This window comes from Nicrophorus vespilloides, unplaced genomic scaffold, assembly GCF_001412225.1.
Source record: "Nicrophorus vespilloides isolate i.1.1-1 unplaced genomic scaffold, Nicve_v1.0, whole genome shotgun sequence".
Classification (NCBI taxonomy): Eukaryota; Metazoa; Arthropoda; class Insecta; order Coleoptera; family Silphidae; genus Nicrophorus; species Nicrophorus vespilloides.
The window spans coordinates 38553-55599 of record NW_017096277.1 but is presented as its reverse complement, the minus strand read 5'-3'; the positions used below and the strand labels follow the sequence as shown (position 1 = coordinate 55599).

Here is a 17047-nt window from a genome sequence, read left to right as displayed (position 1 = left end):
TTCTTCTTTCTGTGTGTCATAAGCTCTTGAGATGACGCTGTAAGATCCTTTGCGAGGACCACACACACGTAATCAATTTTTCGATTTCCTTAATCTCCTTACAGAATCCATTCTGTCGCGATACCGATCGATACTCCTCCATTTATACGAGATTATAGAAAAAATTAAAACGAATCCAATCATATAAATTACTTCACCAAATAAATTCTCATAACCACAAAATATATAATAGTTACACTAAAACAATGAATTAATTTAAATATTACATATTTTGACCACTTAATGATTCAATCATCAAACATTTTATGTCAATTATTTTGTGATAATTGAATTGAATCCAGTGTAGAACCACGAGATACTCGAGGTGCATTATTAAAATGAACTGTAAATTGCAGGAAAATCACCGAAAATACTCGACAGCAGTTGTGTTTAATCCAAGGAATGGCACTCGCGGGGAAAGTCCTGTTTCAGGATAATAGGACCCGCGTGTGCCACCAGGAACGCAATTTTTCCAACCTTGCCCTGCCGTTTCCTTTCGCGCACAGCACTGAATATTATATAAGCTGTGGTATAATGCCCGATTATAATAATCTTTTTGCATTGCTTTTTCCAATTTCCAACATTATAAAAAAGTTAATTATTTAAAAAATTGATTGAAAAAATAATGAATAATGTAAATAACTTTGTTTTGTTGATTGTAAGCATCAATTTTCATTAGTCACTTTTTAATAGAGACGATTTGTTTCGCTTAATCGACTCTCGCTTTGCATAAATAACTATCTGTCAGTTGCGTAATCGTCAATAAGCTAATTAGCAGTTATCAATCGGTAATTAAGTGGTTATTGAATGAAAGCCGCTTATGAAATTAGATTGATTTAAATTTAAATGGTATTTACATAAACGGCAATCCTAATTGGATCCGCTTGAGAACAGCATTCATACATAATTGATTTCCTTCGCTGTCTTTCGCTCAGCCTCACGCGAGATTTTCCATCCTTTTTCCCCACAAAATCGCGTCACCAATGTTTATGTAAACTCCTCCATCCAAATACTCACGTCAAACTGAGACGAAGACAAAATATTGCCACCACAATCTACGCAATTTATCCACATTGGTGTTTTATTTCTATTTATTTTTTTTGCTCTGGACACAGAGAGGGGAAATTTATTTTCCTTCGTCGTTTGCAACTAAACGTCATTTTTTACATTATAAAGCAGCCACTTTACATGCCCGTTCCAAGGGTCTGTTGAGTCTGAATGAGGCGCACCCCACGTTTATATATATTTTTTTTATATATTTATTCCCTCCTGAAAGCTTTTCCGTTCCAATCATTTCCTCTAATGTTCGCTTCTTAACTAAGAAATATTTTACGTTTTCATAAAAGTGAACGCGTGTAAATCGAAGGGAGAGCTCAGAGCGAAAAAAAAATTCTTTGTATTGTATATCTGTATATGTGTGTGCGCGTATATATATACACACACACAGTGGAGGTGCCCTCGGTGATGAATGGCTCGAAATAAATTTAAATCGGACGCAGAATACAATTGAATTGGAATGGCATAGCCGAAAAATAAAACACTCTTCATTGTTTCGATCCGGGAATATGTGTTTTAATAACAAAGCAATTTTCGGAGAGGGATCGTTTCCTTTTGTTTTTAATGGCCACCTCCGAAGGATCGTAATTTCGGGGTCCGTGGTTTTTCCTTTCCGATCGCACCGTCCGCATTATACCAACAAGTGCAAACCGTTTTTTCGTCTCAACCTTTCAAAAAAAAAAAAATTAAATAGAAGAGGATTTAGTATAGAATCATGTGGAACTGCCACAAATGCAAACTTTTCTTGTTCTTTTATACAACATTTCATAATACTTTATAGTAACTATAGATACAAATTACCAAATCTTTGTATTTTACAATTTTGTTAGGTAGTGGAAACGTGCTGCTGTTTAGATTGAGGTACTCGGCGTAGCTAAATATTGCGGGAATAAAATTTGAAACTGGGAAGTTTTTTTTATTTGATTTTAATGTGTTTTTTGTTGTTGCTGGAACGTTGTGAGGGTCGTGTGTGTATGGGTGAGCGCTAGCGAGGGGATAATTTGAATTTATTTTACGTAATAAGTTGTTTTATGTCTGAAGTTTTCATATCGCGATATTAGGTGTTGTATAAGGTAGGAATAACAGCTGTCCATGATTGCCTGTCTGTAAGCAGAAGTGTAAAATTTCGCGTGGATGTTGTGATAGAGAGAGGGGTGCACGCGAAAAAAAAAGAAAAGGAGGAGGAGGAGGAGGCGATGATGAAAGAAGAGGAGAGGCGAGCACGGGAATACGTAATAAAAGGTAATATTCAAAAAGACACGACTGCCTTTACGAGCGAAACGGCAAGATATAGGTTGTAACAATTTACAATGGGCGCGTACGTATACCCCGGAACGCAACAGTATGTATGTAAAGAGAATAGGGATGTCATGTAGCGGACATAAAGCAACCCAAAGTGTAACATGTGGTTTCAAGTGGTGCTCCTCGTAAAGTTGTCAGTGGGCATGTGGTGGTAACGGCCCTTACACGCGACGCATTTCAAATAAGAGGTCGCACTATAATGACAATGTGATGAGCACAGCCCCCGTGCCACGCCACGTTCACGGTCCCTTTTTAGCCCTTAACACCCCGATCGCATCCACACTATCGATTCCCAGTTCCGATTCGGGCGCACCGCCCGAAATTACTACTTTTCACTTCTTTTTTTTTTTCATCCCTACGTTCCCTTTGCCTCGAATCCATTGTTTCGATCATTCATTTGAACGGGGAGTAAAAAAGAAAGCGAAGATACGGTTGAGGAGGAGGAAAAACGAAAACGCGAAGGGCCCGAGGAGGTGATCAACGCGGAATGCGATTTAACTATACTTGGCAACGGACTCCCTAAATGGTCAAGGCACCGCGAACAACCCCCGATTGTCGGCTCAAACATAAACCAACTTTTTCCTGGATGCAGCTGCGATCATTTTAGATGCCTCATCCGAGTGTGTTTGTGTGTGTATGAATACGTGCGTAGGTATGGATGTGTGTGTGTGTGAGCGCGAGCTTTTCTTTTCTTCCTCTCCTTATTTTTATTTTCGTTTGGTCTGCGTTGCCGTATTTTTTTTGCTCCTTCGTCGTCCTTCCTTTATTTTTCGCCCGTCCCCTGCGCGGCTCGCGAAAAAAAAAGCAGTTTCTCCAAGTTAGAGAGGAGATAAGTCGCTGATCAAGAAGGCCTTAGTCAAGTTTTCTAGTTAACTCGTTGCTCAATGTTCCTTGCTCCCCGTCGAGCGCATGAGACTATGTCTACTACACACATATACCCATACGCAGCGTATAATACATACATGCACACAGACTCTCACAAATTATCCCCGGACGGCGGCTTTTATAAATTGTCCATATTAATCATATCGCGTTAAATAAATTGGTAAAAACGGCCGTGTGATTACACGTTTGTCACTCCGCGGTCGTCCCGAAACACGATCCGATCCGATCCTCTAAGTTATGTGCCGTAATAATTTCCAATGCTTTTGGTTTCAGGTATCGTGAAGATGCTCTCTGCTGGACGGATAGGTAAGGGAGTGAAATCGCGAGGGGGTGCTTCATTAATGTTTCTGATTGGGATTTTCTCTCTCTCTCTCTCTATGGGTGTGTGTGCTAGCGAATGCGTGCATGAGGCTATACTCCGTCTTACTTATATAGATACTAGTATATATATATACATGTGTGTGTATATATCTGTATGTGTGTGTGTATGAGAGAGTGAGAAAGAGAGGCTGCGGCGGCCAAATTTGAGGTCAGTTTGGTCGAGAGCGAGTCGTCAGTCAGGTTTTTGTTTTGTCACAGCCATTATAGGCAGGCATCGATACTTGTAGAAGGTTTTTCTGGTCGGTCGCGATGTATAGACTAATGAGGGTGGCAAATAAAACAAGACTGTTATAAATTATCTCGGAGTCGATTAGCCCGAGTCTATCAACCTTAAATCGAAACCTGTTATGAAATTACCGCACATGATTACTGCGCCAATGCCGGGGCTCCGGGGATAATTTGAGTCAATAAGTGCGCATCGGTCCGGTTGATTAAGGTCCCCGGGTGCAGGGAGCATCCACGAAGGATGAAGGTGCTGGGTTCAGTCATTGCATCTAACTTACTACCATTCTTTGAAAATCTTAAAAATCCATAAGACTACTGATACTTAGTAATAATAGCCAATTGACCAGTTAGATATAGTATTGGAATAAATGAAATCTTAGAAAGGTAAATTTGTAAATTAAAATTAATTTTTAATTCAATTTTAAAAAATTCTTTATTCAGTGTAGATGCATATACAATGCTGTTATTATTAAGGGGTGGCATACTAAATTAAAATGTATTTTCTTCTTCTTCTTCTTTTATAAACCTCCACTCCCTCCACTTAGCTTGTATTTTCTTGAAACATATATTTTTTAATTATCTGTCAAAGTGACATGAAATGATTTTACTGCCATCTATGCGAAAGTGCGAAAGCTGTATATACAGCTAAGATTAAGTTTAGCGGTGCTTCGTCCTTAATGAAAAGACTGTCTTCATCGAATAGTTGTTGTTAAAACTGCAAAGGATCTATTGAAATGGCATGTAGTAGTAATATATAGACATACATTGTGCACCTAGGTTTAAGATAGGCCCAGGGAAAGGAAGAGCGTCAAAGTTGCGTACTATTAACGGAGACATGAAAAATTATACGCGGCTACAAATGCACTTTGCGCAAGGAAAAAAGGCCACGTCCATTGTTTGAGGCTTTTACTCCCTTATTAGGACGTTGCATAAATTAACATCGGGCGGCGGCCGAACGGGGCAGTCACAATAGAAGACTCTGTAACAAACTGATGTACCTTTGATATCTACGCGTATAAATCTCGGGCGTCCGAACCAGAGATGATTTTTTGTGCGAAAATATACGGTGCTGTTGTATTGTTGACTAGATAGATGCAATATTTATTGTGTCCAGCAGGTTGGCAGAATGTGACGACGGCCGGTGGAGTTGCATTTCCACATTCTCGACATACATGGGTTTTAATGAGCAATCCCTCTAACTCCTCGCCGTGCGCCGATCCTCGGGACCCGAACCTGACCCGACCCCAGGTCCTCCCCTCGTCCTTCCACCCGTCCATCACCGTCGTCCCATTTTCATCACGGCAAAAATTGCACTAAAACCCATCCTCCCGACAATTCACTTCTCTCGGTCTTCCTTCTTATTTCTCCTTTATTTTCATCTCCTCCTCCTCCAGCTGTAAAACTCCAGGGATCATAAACAAGGCCACGTAAACGATGTCGCTCGAATTATTAAACAGGCAGACTCATCCCGGACCAACACACATATACATAAAAAAAAGAGAAAGAAAGAAGACCAAAACCCACACTTTTATAGCTGTGATCCTAACGGACTTTTGATAACATCCCCCATCCAGCCTGGACCAATTCCCAACCAATATGTGTCACGACAATACAAATTGCATATTGATACCCTAGGGTCTCTGACCAGGGTGCATACTCATAGCAAATACACAAAAAACATGTTTTTATTTTTTAATTTTATACCAAAAAAATAATGGAAAATGCATTTGGCTTCAAAGGATTAGAAAATCCTGTAATGTTTTTTGAGGTTGTTGCTGCAAATATATCTAGCTATATATATATGTGTGTGTGTGTGTCTTTTTTTTCGTTCAACTCTAAGTGCATTTATTAAAAGCAAACAGTTTAAAAATCAATGTTATTTCTGAAAACCAATTAGACCATAATTGGTAGTTGCGGATTGTCGAAGGCTACTCGCATATAAGGAGTTGTATTTGTTTCGAGAAACGATTGAGTACCGGCCGATATGAACCTAACGGCTGCCCGAAGAGCGTGCAAGTAGGCACCGGAGGCGCAGGCACGCGAACAAACTCGCGCTAAATGCTCTGCCAGAATGATACACGCACGTCGGACGTGTATCATTCTGGCAGAATAGGCTCATCTGAATAAATGCATGCACGGTGGGTGCCGCCACTCCATGAGATATCCGCTCATCGTCATCATTACAAGCCCTAATGAAACCCTCCGGCCCTACTCCGATTTCCAACTACAACTCCTACCATCGCCTTCTGCCCCCATTCACTTGCGGACAAGAATCCAGGGCAGGGCGGACCATCAAATATGACAGCGTGCATTCCGGCTCGGCCCATGTGCTGTTTATGAGATTTCTAACTGCCCTATAAATCAACACCCTACTCGCAAAACGCGTGTAATTAAAGGGAGCCGAGTCAATCCGCAACCACCTGACTTCCATATTCAACTTCAATATCTCTGTAGATACGATTTCACTACTTGTTACTTCAAAACTACCATCATATCTTTTGATTACATAAACTTTCATTAATTCTAATTTGTACATGTTTGTATAAAACTTCAATTAAATTTAACTAAAAATCTCATTACACAAAACTTTACCTTTATGATGACAAAATTGTTATTTTATATTTCAATTAAATAAATGGATTGTGTAATTAACAATTAAAATTATTATAATTTCTCAATATTTTGTATTAGTGCTATTATGAGCTTAATTTTGTATTTATCGGAGTTATGATTAAAGTAAAAGTGAATAGTTTTGCCAAAAACTAATGATAGTACTTTTCATTCATGAACTTTCTTTATATGAAAATGGATGAACAGATATGAATTTGACACTGAAGGTAAAGTTAAAAGTACTTATAATTCAGATTAAGATAAGTTGGAATGAAACTTGATTCTGTGTAATATATGTATGATTTCGCTGGAAAGCAATGCATTCTTTGAAGATCGAGGCGGTATAAACAATTCAAAAAGTATGCATTATTTAAAAACACCGCAAACAGTGTTTGGGGAGGGGGCAAGGTCAAGCTGACCAAAAAAAAAATGCGAGATTCTCCTTTTTCGTCGGTGACCGTATTTTTCGAAGCCGTGGTATGAAATAATCTCTAATTTTGAATTGCTAATTCGGCTCTGGATAATGACGCAAAGTCTGCCTCTATAAATCGCCTCAAAAAGTTTGCAACGAATTATTTATGTCGGCCCTGGACAAAGGCAATATCTTCGTCCGCTGGTCCCAAAACCAAGGGTTATTCACGGCCCGACATAAAGAAAACTAGAGAAGAAACGACAGAAGCTGTTTTCATGATTCAGGATATATTCCCATGACTTTCTGAGGTGAAAAGTCTAGAGGTATTAATTAAAATTAAGACGCCAATTAGAGTATTAAAGTACGGCAAAGTTGTGCAATTCAAAAAATTTGGTGAGAGGTTGAGGATCTCGGAATACAGGATTTCCTTTCTCGGAGCAAGTCGAGCTTTTTGACCAAATATAAGTTATATAAACGGCCATTGAATTGCGATTCGAATGGAAGAATGGAAGAGCCAGCGAGGAGAGGCGGCAGTTGCGGCTGCTGAGACGGGGAGGGAACGTTTAAAGTAAAATTAATAGGGGAATAATTGCGTGTGTGTTTCGGTTTCCTTTTGGCCATTGTGCGTTTGTTATTTCGTTAAATATTTATGCGCGGGATAAAGTAATGCTATCTTCGATCTACATTACATGTGATATGCTATTAATTGGCATACAGAACGAGCGATTACTTATTGGAGACAGTACAATGATATAAACAATTTCATTCTTTCGACTTTGATATCGACACAATAAATTCAATTAGGATTTAAAGATATTCTACATTGATTACGCTCGGAATTAATTCTACAAGTCCTCTGACAAGAAGATACATTCTTCGTTACAAAACAAACCAAATACAAAAAATAAATAAGTAAAAAGCAAACGCAAAATAAAAATGGCACGAGAGTACGCACTGCGAGACAAATTATTGCTTTAAGTGAAATCCAACATCTTTTCTTTTCCTTTCTTTTCTCTCCTCTTTCGATCTTTGTTTTCATCCGCGTATTCCTTATTCCATTTGGCTTATACACACATATATGCCTTGCTCATTCCATTCTGCAATCTCGCTCCCTTCGGAGGACGCACGCACGGAGACATCCCTTTCACTGCGAAGCCTCGAACTCCACTTCCATTTTTTATGTTTATTCCATGGTCTTCCGCATATAAAATATTAAATGACGACATAAATTAGACTTTTCTCTGTGTTCTGGTGCGACTGTCCTACCCTGCGCATATCATAGTAGTATTATCATTGTATTATTTACGTCTGCGAAAAGGGGGATAAACCCCTACTCGCTCTAATTTCCTTTAGTGCCTCCCCATATCCATCCAACAAATAAAACCTACATCTCCTAATTACAAAAAAAAATCTTATTTTTATTATTTCTCTTCAAAACTATACAAAACTATATTTGTTGTACAAAAAAAATCTTATTTTACAAAGAAATTATTATATTTTTATTAATAATAATAATAACATTTATTGTCACAAATCGTAACACATACTCAAAAAAAAAACATAATATAACAACGAAATAAAAAAAAACAAATAGAACTGTTACAAAAGGCTATTGACCATAGGTCTTTCTGTCCAATATTTTTATTTATATATGAATGAAATAATATAAATATTGTTAAAAAATATATAAATTTTATGAATTTATTATAGTGGTATAAATGATAAATATTTAGTATTTGAGTAATAAAGGAAATTGTGTAATTATTTTTGTGTTTCGAACAGGCGTTAAATCGCGATTTGAAGACGGATGGATGCTTTGAGATAAAAAAAATTAAGATTTACGTTTCGATTACGAGAGTCGATGAATATTCAGCTTCGTGTGTCTGAATATTAAGCACGGCGAATCGAGACAAATAAATCCGGATGGAGTCTCACCCCGGGTATGTTAATTTCTGGAACAGTGCTTTCCTTCTTCATCATCTGGACCGATGGGGCAATGAAACTGAAAGAAGAAGGAAGAAAAAAAAAACTAATAGCAGCAGCGAATTTGTAGCTTAAGAATCGGAAAGTTAATTTCGTTTCGTTATAAATCAGACGTCGGAATGCAATTTAAATTGCGCGCGAGGAGTAATTAAAAAATTGCAAATTAGGCGGGAAATTATGAATGCTCCCCGCGGGGGTTGGAATTTTTACGGGCGTCGGATGTGTATGCTGATTTGTTTTTTTGTTTGGTGCGTCGGTAGTTCCATTGCCCCTTTTTTCGTTTCTCCTGGAGTGGCTTCCTCGAGTGGAAGGAAGAATAAGTTAATTTTGTTGATGGGGAAAATATGTATAGGCTCGCATTGTGAGCGGTAATTTAGTATCATCAATTGATGATATCGAAGGTATTGGATGTTATCGAGGGGCTGGGACTCCGTATTAAGATACAGGAGTTATTTAGGGTAGAACATGTGGTGGTAGTAGGGGGATGTGACCGGGCGAATGTTGCTCACTTCTTGTCGCGATGCTGTGCGGATTACAATACCCTCCTGACTTCTGGTTTGCTTCCAGGAAACCCTCCGTCGACGACGTCGGGAATCCATCCTCAGTCAACGCACGGTAAGTTTATCAAAAGATTATTATTATTTTTTTAATTACCATTCCATCGTGCTTCTTTAAGCATGTACATAATATGTATATGTATATCTATAACAATCTCAACCGCGAGAGATGTCGAGATTCCCTCTCAACATTCTCTTCAGCGCCCATTATCCTCGGCTCCGTCGGTAATAACTACTGTGCAATGCAATTTCGGTTGATTGGTAGTAAATTATCGAACCTGTAATTTCACGGCCCCCATTGGGCATCTACCTGTACCCCGTTGCTCCGATGATCAGAGTGCTGCGCTGTACCTGCCCACCGCGCGCTGTCAATACAGATTTTTTGAGAGAACTAACAATATTGGCCCCAAAAATTTGTGCCAATCTCTCGGACGTGTGGCCTCACCCCGTTCTTCTTCCACTGTAGGTCATCCGTGTCGTACAGCTGTGTCACGTCTGCATACGTGTTTGGGGGATGTTATTAGTCTCCGAAGTCGACCGACCAGCCGCCCTCCATCGATAGAGACGTGGACAATAATTCCGTCTCCTCCGGCGGTTTTCCCACTGAAAACCGACTCCTCCAACTATGATTTGTTATTGCAACTCCCTAATCTCCGCAACATTTATCATCACGAAATATTGAAAATGCAAAGGCATGAACCACATTTTCCAAAATGCAAACGAATCCAATTAATCATTATTTTTAAAACTAGTAAAATAATTATAAATTTCTGTAATTAATACAATATACTAGTTATTTTTGCATCAATTACAATACATCAATTAAAACTAATTTTACATTTTACAAGATATGAGAATTATGAGTAGATATCTTGTATTAATGTATAATTTGTTATCTCGTCTTCATTCATCCAGCTGGAAATGTAAAAATAGTCAAAATTTAAAAAAAAAACTAGGATTATCTCCTGCAGACGTATCCGAAAGGGAAATCATTGGTATTCGGTGTTTTCCGCAGATGATTTGTTGTTTGTTAGTATAAACACCATTTAGGTCAGTCATCTCGATGAATGATGCATACCGGCGATCTCTGAAGGCCGCCTCTATCGCCTAAGGTGGTCTCGAAGGTAGACAAGAAGGCGCAGCAGCAATCCAGAGTCTGGCGGAGTTGTCAGAGGAAACCCGGCCATTTCGCCGTCCGTCCGCCCGTTGAAATCATTAATTGACGCAGCCGCCCCAAGACGCTGACCGCCGGCGCCTCTGCCACCCCCAACGGTGATTTAAAACACCGGCAGAAGTTCGCCCCCAGGGTTGAACCAACGTCTGAATATAATCCCATAATGCTCCATAGCATCTGGCGAGTTGATTCAATAAGTTCACCTCCGACGACCTTCGGTCGCCGTCCCCGGCCTCACCAAGCGTCTTCTTGTTTACATAATGACCATCGTTTAGCTGGACAGCGGGCGGCCTGCGTCCCTTTTATTTCGCCATATAAGTGTCCCAAAGCTGTAATCTATTCCCCCAATAACGCCGTAGCTGCCGCCGCCGCCACCGCAGACTCTACCACCCCCAGAACCACAACAGCTTTCCTTGTTTTTATTAAATCCCATCAATATTTATCTAATATCATTATTATTATTATATTATTATTATTACTATTTCTTCCTTCAAGTTCGGTACGAGTCGAACCGTCTTCCATCCCTCGGCCTTTTCGGTCAGCAATAAAAAACGGAATTGCGGGGGTCGGTATTAAGATAAACTTAAGGGCCCCGAGGTCCGTCGAGTATTATGGTGAGAGTAACATCGAGCATTGCCGTAAGTCGTAAAAGAGCCCTGGCCGGCCGATACTGAATCATTGATCAGCTATTACCTTATTCACGGGGTCGCTGCCAGATCATCGCCAGTTCCTACCACCGCGCCCATCAACTTCTAAATGCCCAATAACACCGGCAATAAGACTAAACTTATGGCTCCATTTCAATTTCCAATTGTAATTTTTCCTCTCGTCCAAGAATCTCATTGTTTAAGTTACCGTCCTCCGATCGCATCACATCATAACAAAAACCACCTACAAAGAAGCATAAACCTTATTCCCAGCTTTAATCAAACTACTAACATACATCTTCATTTTATTCTATTTTATTTACTTTTTCTATCCTAGTAAAATGCCATCAAAATTATAAATGATTGAACTAGTAGAACTATGAAATTATACTACAGCAAATTGATTATTTCCTTCGCATTAAATAAATCAATCTATCGTAATTAACACTGCAAAAATACCGAACAGCGCATCTCTGCAAGCCACGTTATGCAAATCGCAGTTTACCATAAGTAATTGATACTAAACATATGATACTGCCATACGCAGACCGGATCATTGTAATTATGCAAAATCCCACTGATTTAGACATAAATACTAGATCCATTTGCGCTCGGAAGAACGAAACGCTAATCGCCGTGCAATTTCAAAATTAACTTTCCGTGCACTTAATCAATTCCGCATAAGCAAATTTACAATCCACACTATTATTAGCAGATACAAATTTAACGAAGTAAAAAAAGAACTGCAACTATTTCCGTATATTACGTTTTTCGAGTATTATTGAAAAGTGCGGATTAACATAATTAATCGATAATAATTACAATAATCGTTATAGTAATGTGATCGCATTAAGATAACGACGGTTAATTTTGATCGCGCAGCTTTTTAATATAGTTACATAAGCAGCAGCAGGCTTCGAATGGACACGCGTTAGCTTCAGTATGCAAATCGTAATGTGTCGTAATTCGTTAATTCCTTAATGATATAAGAAATAGTTATTTTCCAATTGATAATGAAAAATTTGAATGTTTTAAATAATCAAATAGATTGATGCTGTTTTAGATTGGAAACATTATTTTTGATGAAATCTGACCTTTGAGTAAAAAAATCACGCGTTACGCATGATTTTTGTTTTAGGTTTTCTTCTATGAGGGAATTGTTTCGGTAAGCCCTCCGTAGATTGCTATTTATTTATAGATACATCACGTTTTCCCCTATATCGGTGGAGAGAAGCGCAGAAAAAAAAAATGCCCGTGCGTGATAGATAACTCTATAAATCACGGGGCCAGCCGCTATGTTATTGGAATATGTTCGTATTTTCTTCGTCCTCTGTTCCACTCTTTTTATATTTTCTTTTTGCTCTCTTTCTTTCTTCTTCTGGCCGGGCGAGAATTCAAAATGCCGATCAATTATTCAGGTTAAGGGGGAGGTAGTGGTGGCGGCTGAGATGCTCCTGACTCTATCTGTAATCCGAGATCGACTTAGCAAAACAATCAATTTTAAAACGGGAGGGTTATTAATGTCCGTTATGTGACATAACGTGACTTTGCGTACGGTCCCGTGCGTTGCGTGCGGGGGAGGATCAATCTTGTACATTTAGAATGCATGGAAATGTCATCGGTTTCCGAGATATTTTATGATTGGGCTTTTGGAATAATAATATTGGCGACCCCAGTTCGGGGGACAAAAAAAATAATATATATATATATATATCTGTGTGTGTGTATGTATTATATATGGATGTGACACCGTTCGACTGACCCCCTACAATCCCACTTAAATTAAACAGGATTTCGGGGCTGGAGGAAGAAACGGGGCACGGACCCCAACGTTAATCCATGCATCGGTCACGGGTCTTAGTGCGAGATTTACTTTTTAATGTTCCAGTAGCGGTTTCCAATCAAATGGACTTAGTTGTAGTCGGGGATAATTCCCCGATTAAGCACGGCAACGGTTTTCAGATGCTGCGGTCAGCTTCGGTCAACCGCACAACGGGCACACATGCATTACAGACGAAGAGACGAGCCTCGGAGGCGCACACCGGATCGGATCGGAACGGAACGGACCACGGCCGGTCGGTCGGTCCGAATTACAAATTTAAAACAGCCAATTTGGTATTACGGCCGTGGATGAATACGAATTGCGACTTTCGATACGGTGCACTTCCCGTCCGGCCAAAGGAAACGACTCCCGCAGATAGGAAAGATAGCCTTTGTTTATCACCTCAGGTCGGATGGGGATGTGGATGTGGATCAGGATGTGGATTCGGTGAAGGCGGCGCAACGAAAGTGGTGCTAATTCAACATCTCCAACGTCGGGTGACCACAAATGCCCTTCTGGATCCCGTTAAGATCCCAACCCTGACCTAGGTTGCCTCAGTGTGCGTGTGTATACATACACGTGTGCGTACTCTGTGTATATGTATATGTGTGTGTGTGTGAGAGCTGCGGCGGCGGCGAGTGCACGATCTAATACCAAAACCGATACATATTCAAGCAACCAGTTTCTGTATAAGATTCTTCGAAAAACCACCTACATTCAATACGGTTTTTTTCCAATAAGCAATCCTATTGTCAGATAACTACATCATACTACATTCTTACTGTCTGATCAAAACTCGACAGACTCGCAAAAACTAATTTACCGCACAAAAAATTCCCGCATAACAACATTCTACAACCGACTCCGCGCGCACACACACAATCGGACTCGGGGCCCTTCTGAAACCGTTGCTGCTTCTGTTTTTTTCTTTTCTTCTCCTTCTTCAACATCTCTCCATCTGAATCGCTCTGTCCTTAAATATATTTGTCTTTCTTTATCTTTCTTTATTGCCGTCTCCTTCGAGGATCGCCAATTTTTATTGATTTCGAGTAAGGATAGAAATGAAGCGTGTTGGAAGAGAAGGTATGAATAGAAAGAAGGAGAAAATGAGGCGAAAAACTACTCGAACCCGATACAAACCATTGATTTGCATCTTGCGAATATTAACTCAATAAATTTCTTACGACCCATGGCTCATTCAATTTGATTCAACTGTTATATATATATATTTTTTTTCTTATTGCTGCCTTCTTTGCAAAGCGCGTTTTTCTTCTCTTTCCTAGTAACCATGTTCCAAGGCGCAACAACTTAATTACTATTATGTAAACCATTTACGTTTTTCCGCCAGTTTCTTTAAGTCGTATTAATTGATGAAATGGATCAATAATTTTTTGTAATTAAACACAATTTCAACTAAAAATAATATTTTTTTTGCATTAATGACAGATTAGGTAAGAATAAATTTGACAAACTTCAAATCTGGATGCAATTCAGTTGTTTAATTGTATTCATGAAAAGCGGGTCTTATTTATCACTGTTTCTTTTTGCGCTCAAGAGGCATTTTAATTTGTGATTATTGGGCGAAGGCGAAAAAGGGATCTGAAGGGCGTGAAAATAAAAAGAGGCCCGTGAAAAGGTATTCCGATACGTCGGCGACGAAGGGAGGCTACTGTAAAAGGTAATAAATTCCCTTCCGTGTAGTTAAATTTGATAATGAAACGGCCACCCTTCCAGCAGTCGGCTGTAGGGCCGTAGGTGCCGGATTTTTAATTATCTCGCGCTTTATCATCTGTTTAATGAAAGTGTTCTCTTGTTCTTTCCTCCGTTTTTTTTTTTTACTTTCCTCTGCAGTCTGTTTTTCTTCTCCTTTTATAGATGGGAATTCTCTTCTTCTCTTTCTCACACATATATACACACTCTTTCTCGGTCTTCCATCCATTGCTGCTCACTAATTAAAAAGAATAAAGAAAGAAGTTATGGCGTGTATCGCCACTACTATCCTCGCAATTCTTCCACTGCCCCTTTTTTTCCTTGTCTTTTTTTCCCTCTATCTTTCTCTATCTATATATATAGTACGTGGAGTATTCTCGAAGCGTTCCAGCTATTTATTTTTGTCCAACACTTTAATTCCAGCCAGTTTTATTTGTTCGCTTTAAATTCGTACAAATTACGCGACTTCGGTGCGTGCTAAATGTCTCAGAAACTTAGAAGTTTATAGGGGAGGACAAGTGTCCCTTGATTTTCTTACTCTTCAATTTTAGTATATGTATTGCCAAAACAAGTACATTTACATGAAAATAAACACTCTCCATCTTAACACAAAATTCCTAAAGTTAAAATTAGTACGCTAAAGTAGAAAATGATTTTTTTAGAAATTATTTAAAAATTAACAATTTCTTCAATAAGAAAATTCATCCAATTAATAATATTAATCAAATAATTAGTACATTATTTCATATTATTTTTTCTCAAATGTGACATTTTTTTTTATCCGTTGTTTCTTTTCGCTGTTCGATTCCTCTTCATCGCATCCCCCTTTTATTTTTATTATTACCATTTGCGAGACTTTTTCTTCCACCGCTTCGGTTGGGGGGTCCCAACATTGTAGACTGGCTTTTAATGTTATTCATGAAATTTGCCGGATGAAAATTTTCCCCGTCCCGATTTAAATTCGACCCCGATTGGGTTTCTCTCGCGTAATTCGGTCGGTTGTAGTTGATTGCCTGAGTTCAGTTTCGGCGAGGTATAAGAAAACAAAGTCCCACGAGTGTTTGTCTTAATTATTGGCGGGACGGGAGACAAGCTACTCATTAAACTGGGGGAGTCCCGGCGGGCGAACCACTCTGCATCTCATCAGACACCTAATCCTGTCGTTTGTATCCTTGCGCGCCAATAATAAAGGACGAGTGCTCGACGTCGTCTTCATCCTCGTCCTTGTCCTCCCTGTAGACAGGCCACCTCCATCCACACTTTTGCACTTTCCAATAAACCAAAGCGCATTAATCACAAACAGAAGGTAGAAGATGGGAATGAAGGAAAGTCCTGTCCCAAACAGGAAACGAACTACGCTTCCTTCGTCCTCAATAAATGTTTCTCAGTCTGTAATTGCATAAAGAATCCTGTTTTTCCTATTTATTTTATCTACTAAAATAACTGAAGCAATTTCTTTAATTCAACTATTTTATTAGCTTATTTTATTTACTTCATGCGGCAATCAATGCTGCCTAATCAATAACTACTACACTATAAATTATAAGACTGAAGTAATTGGTATGTTTGTTGACATTTCATGCTATGTGACTGCAAAATGTTCATTGATGTAAGCGGAACGAAAAAGTAAAAACGTGCTAGGTGTTACGTTCACTTTGTTTTAATTAATCGCACAACAGGCTAATTGTTTGAAATTGAAACATGGACATTTTAATTAGGCATGTTATGAAAGCTGATATAACCGAGAGTGCGTGTGTCTGTATGTATATATAAATAATTTACTGTGGGATTCGTCGAGTGGCGGACTTCCCGAAATTGTTTATTTGCGTAGTGCGATCACCTCAGGTTTCTCGGTTTCGCCATCCTCATCCTCATCCTAAGCGTACGGATGATGATGATGTTGATGATGCAGCAGGAGGCATCGATTTAGAAGTGCATATCGGTGCAGAGGGATCTGAGCGCGTGCATCTCGCGAAATATGCATAATATAAATTAAAATGGTGGTTATAATTTACAGTTTGACAATGATTTACGGCGCTCGGTTATTATATGCGCACATGAGCTGGTAGTAACGTACGAGCGTGTAATGTATGGGAGAGTATGTAAGGTATTAGGTATGTAATTAAATGTAAGTATTAAACATATTAATTATGGCGAGAAGTATGCGTGCTCTATGGTACGATGCGGCGAAAGTGGAAAAGCCAAACCTCGCGCACCTTTTCTTCATCCTCTTCCATCTCCTCA

At 39.2% G+C, this 17047-nt stretch overlaps 1 protein-coding gene across 1 annotated transcript in view; it reads left to right on the top strand.

The window, feature by feature from the left end:
• Window positions 1–17047, top strand: part of LOC108556495 (protein trachealess) — a 67406-nt gene that overhangs the window by 12867 nt on the left and 37492 nt on the right. The window contains exons 2-3 of the mRNA XM_017912629.1: window positions 3556–3588; window positions 9461–9508. Coding sequence (XP_017768118.1) covers window positions 3556–3588; window positions 9461–9508 — 81 coding nt within the window. The remainder of the gene's footprint in view (window positions 1–3555; window positions 3589–9460; window positions 9509–17047) is intronic.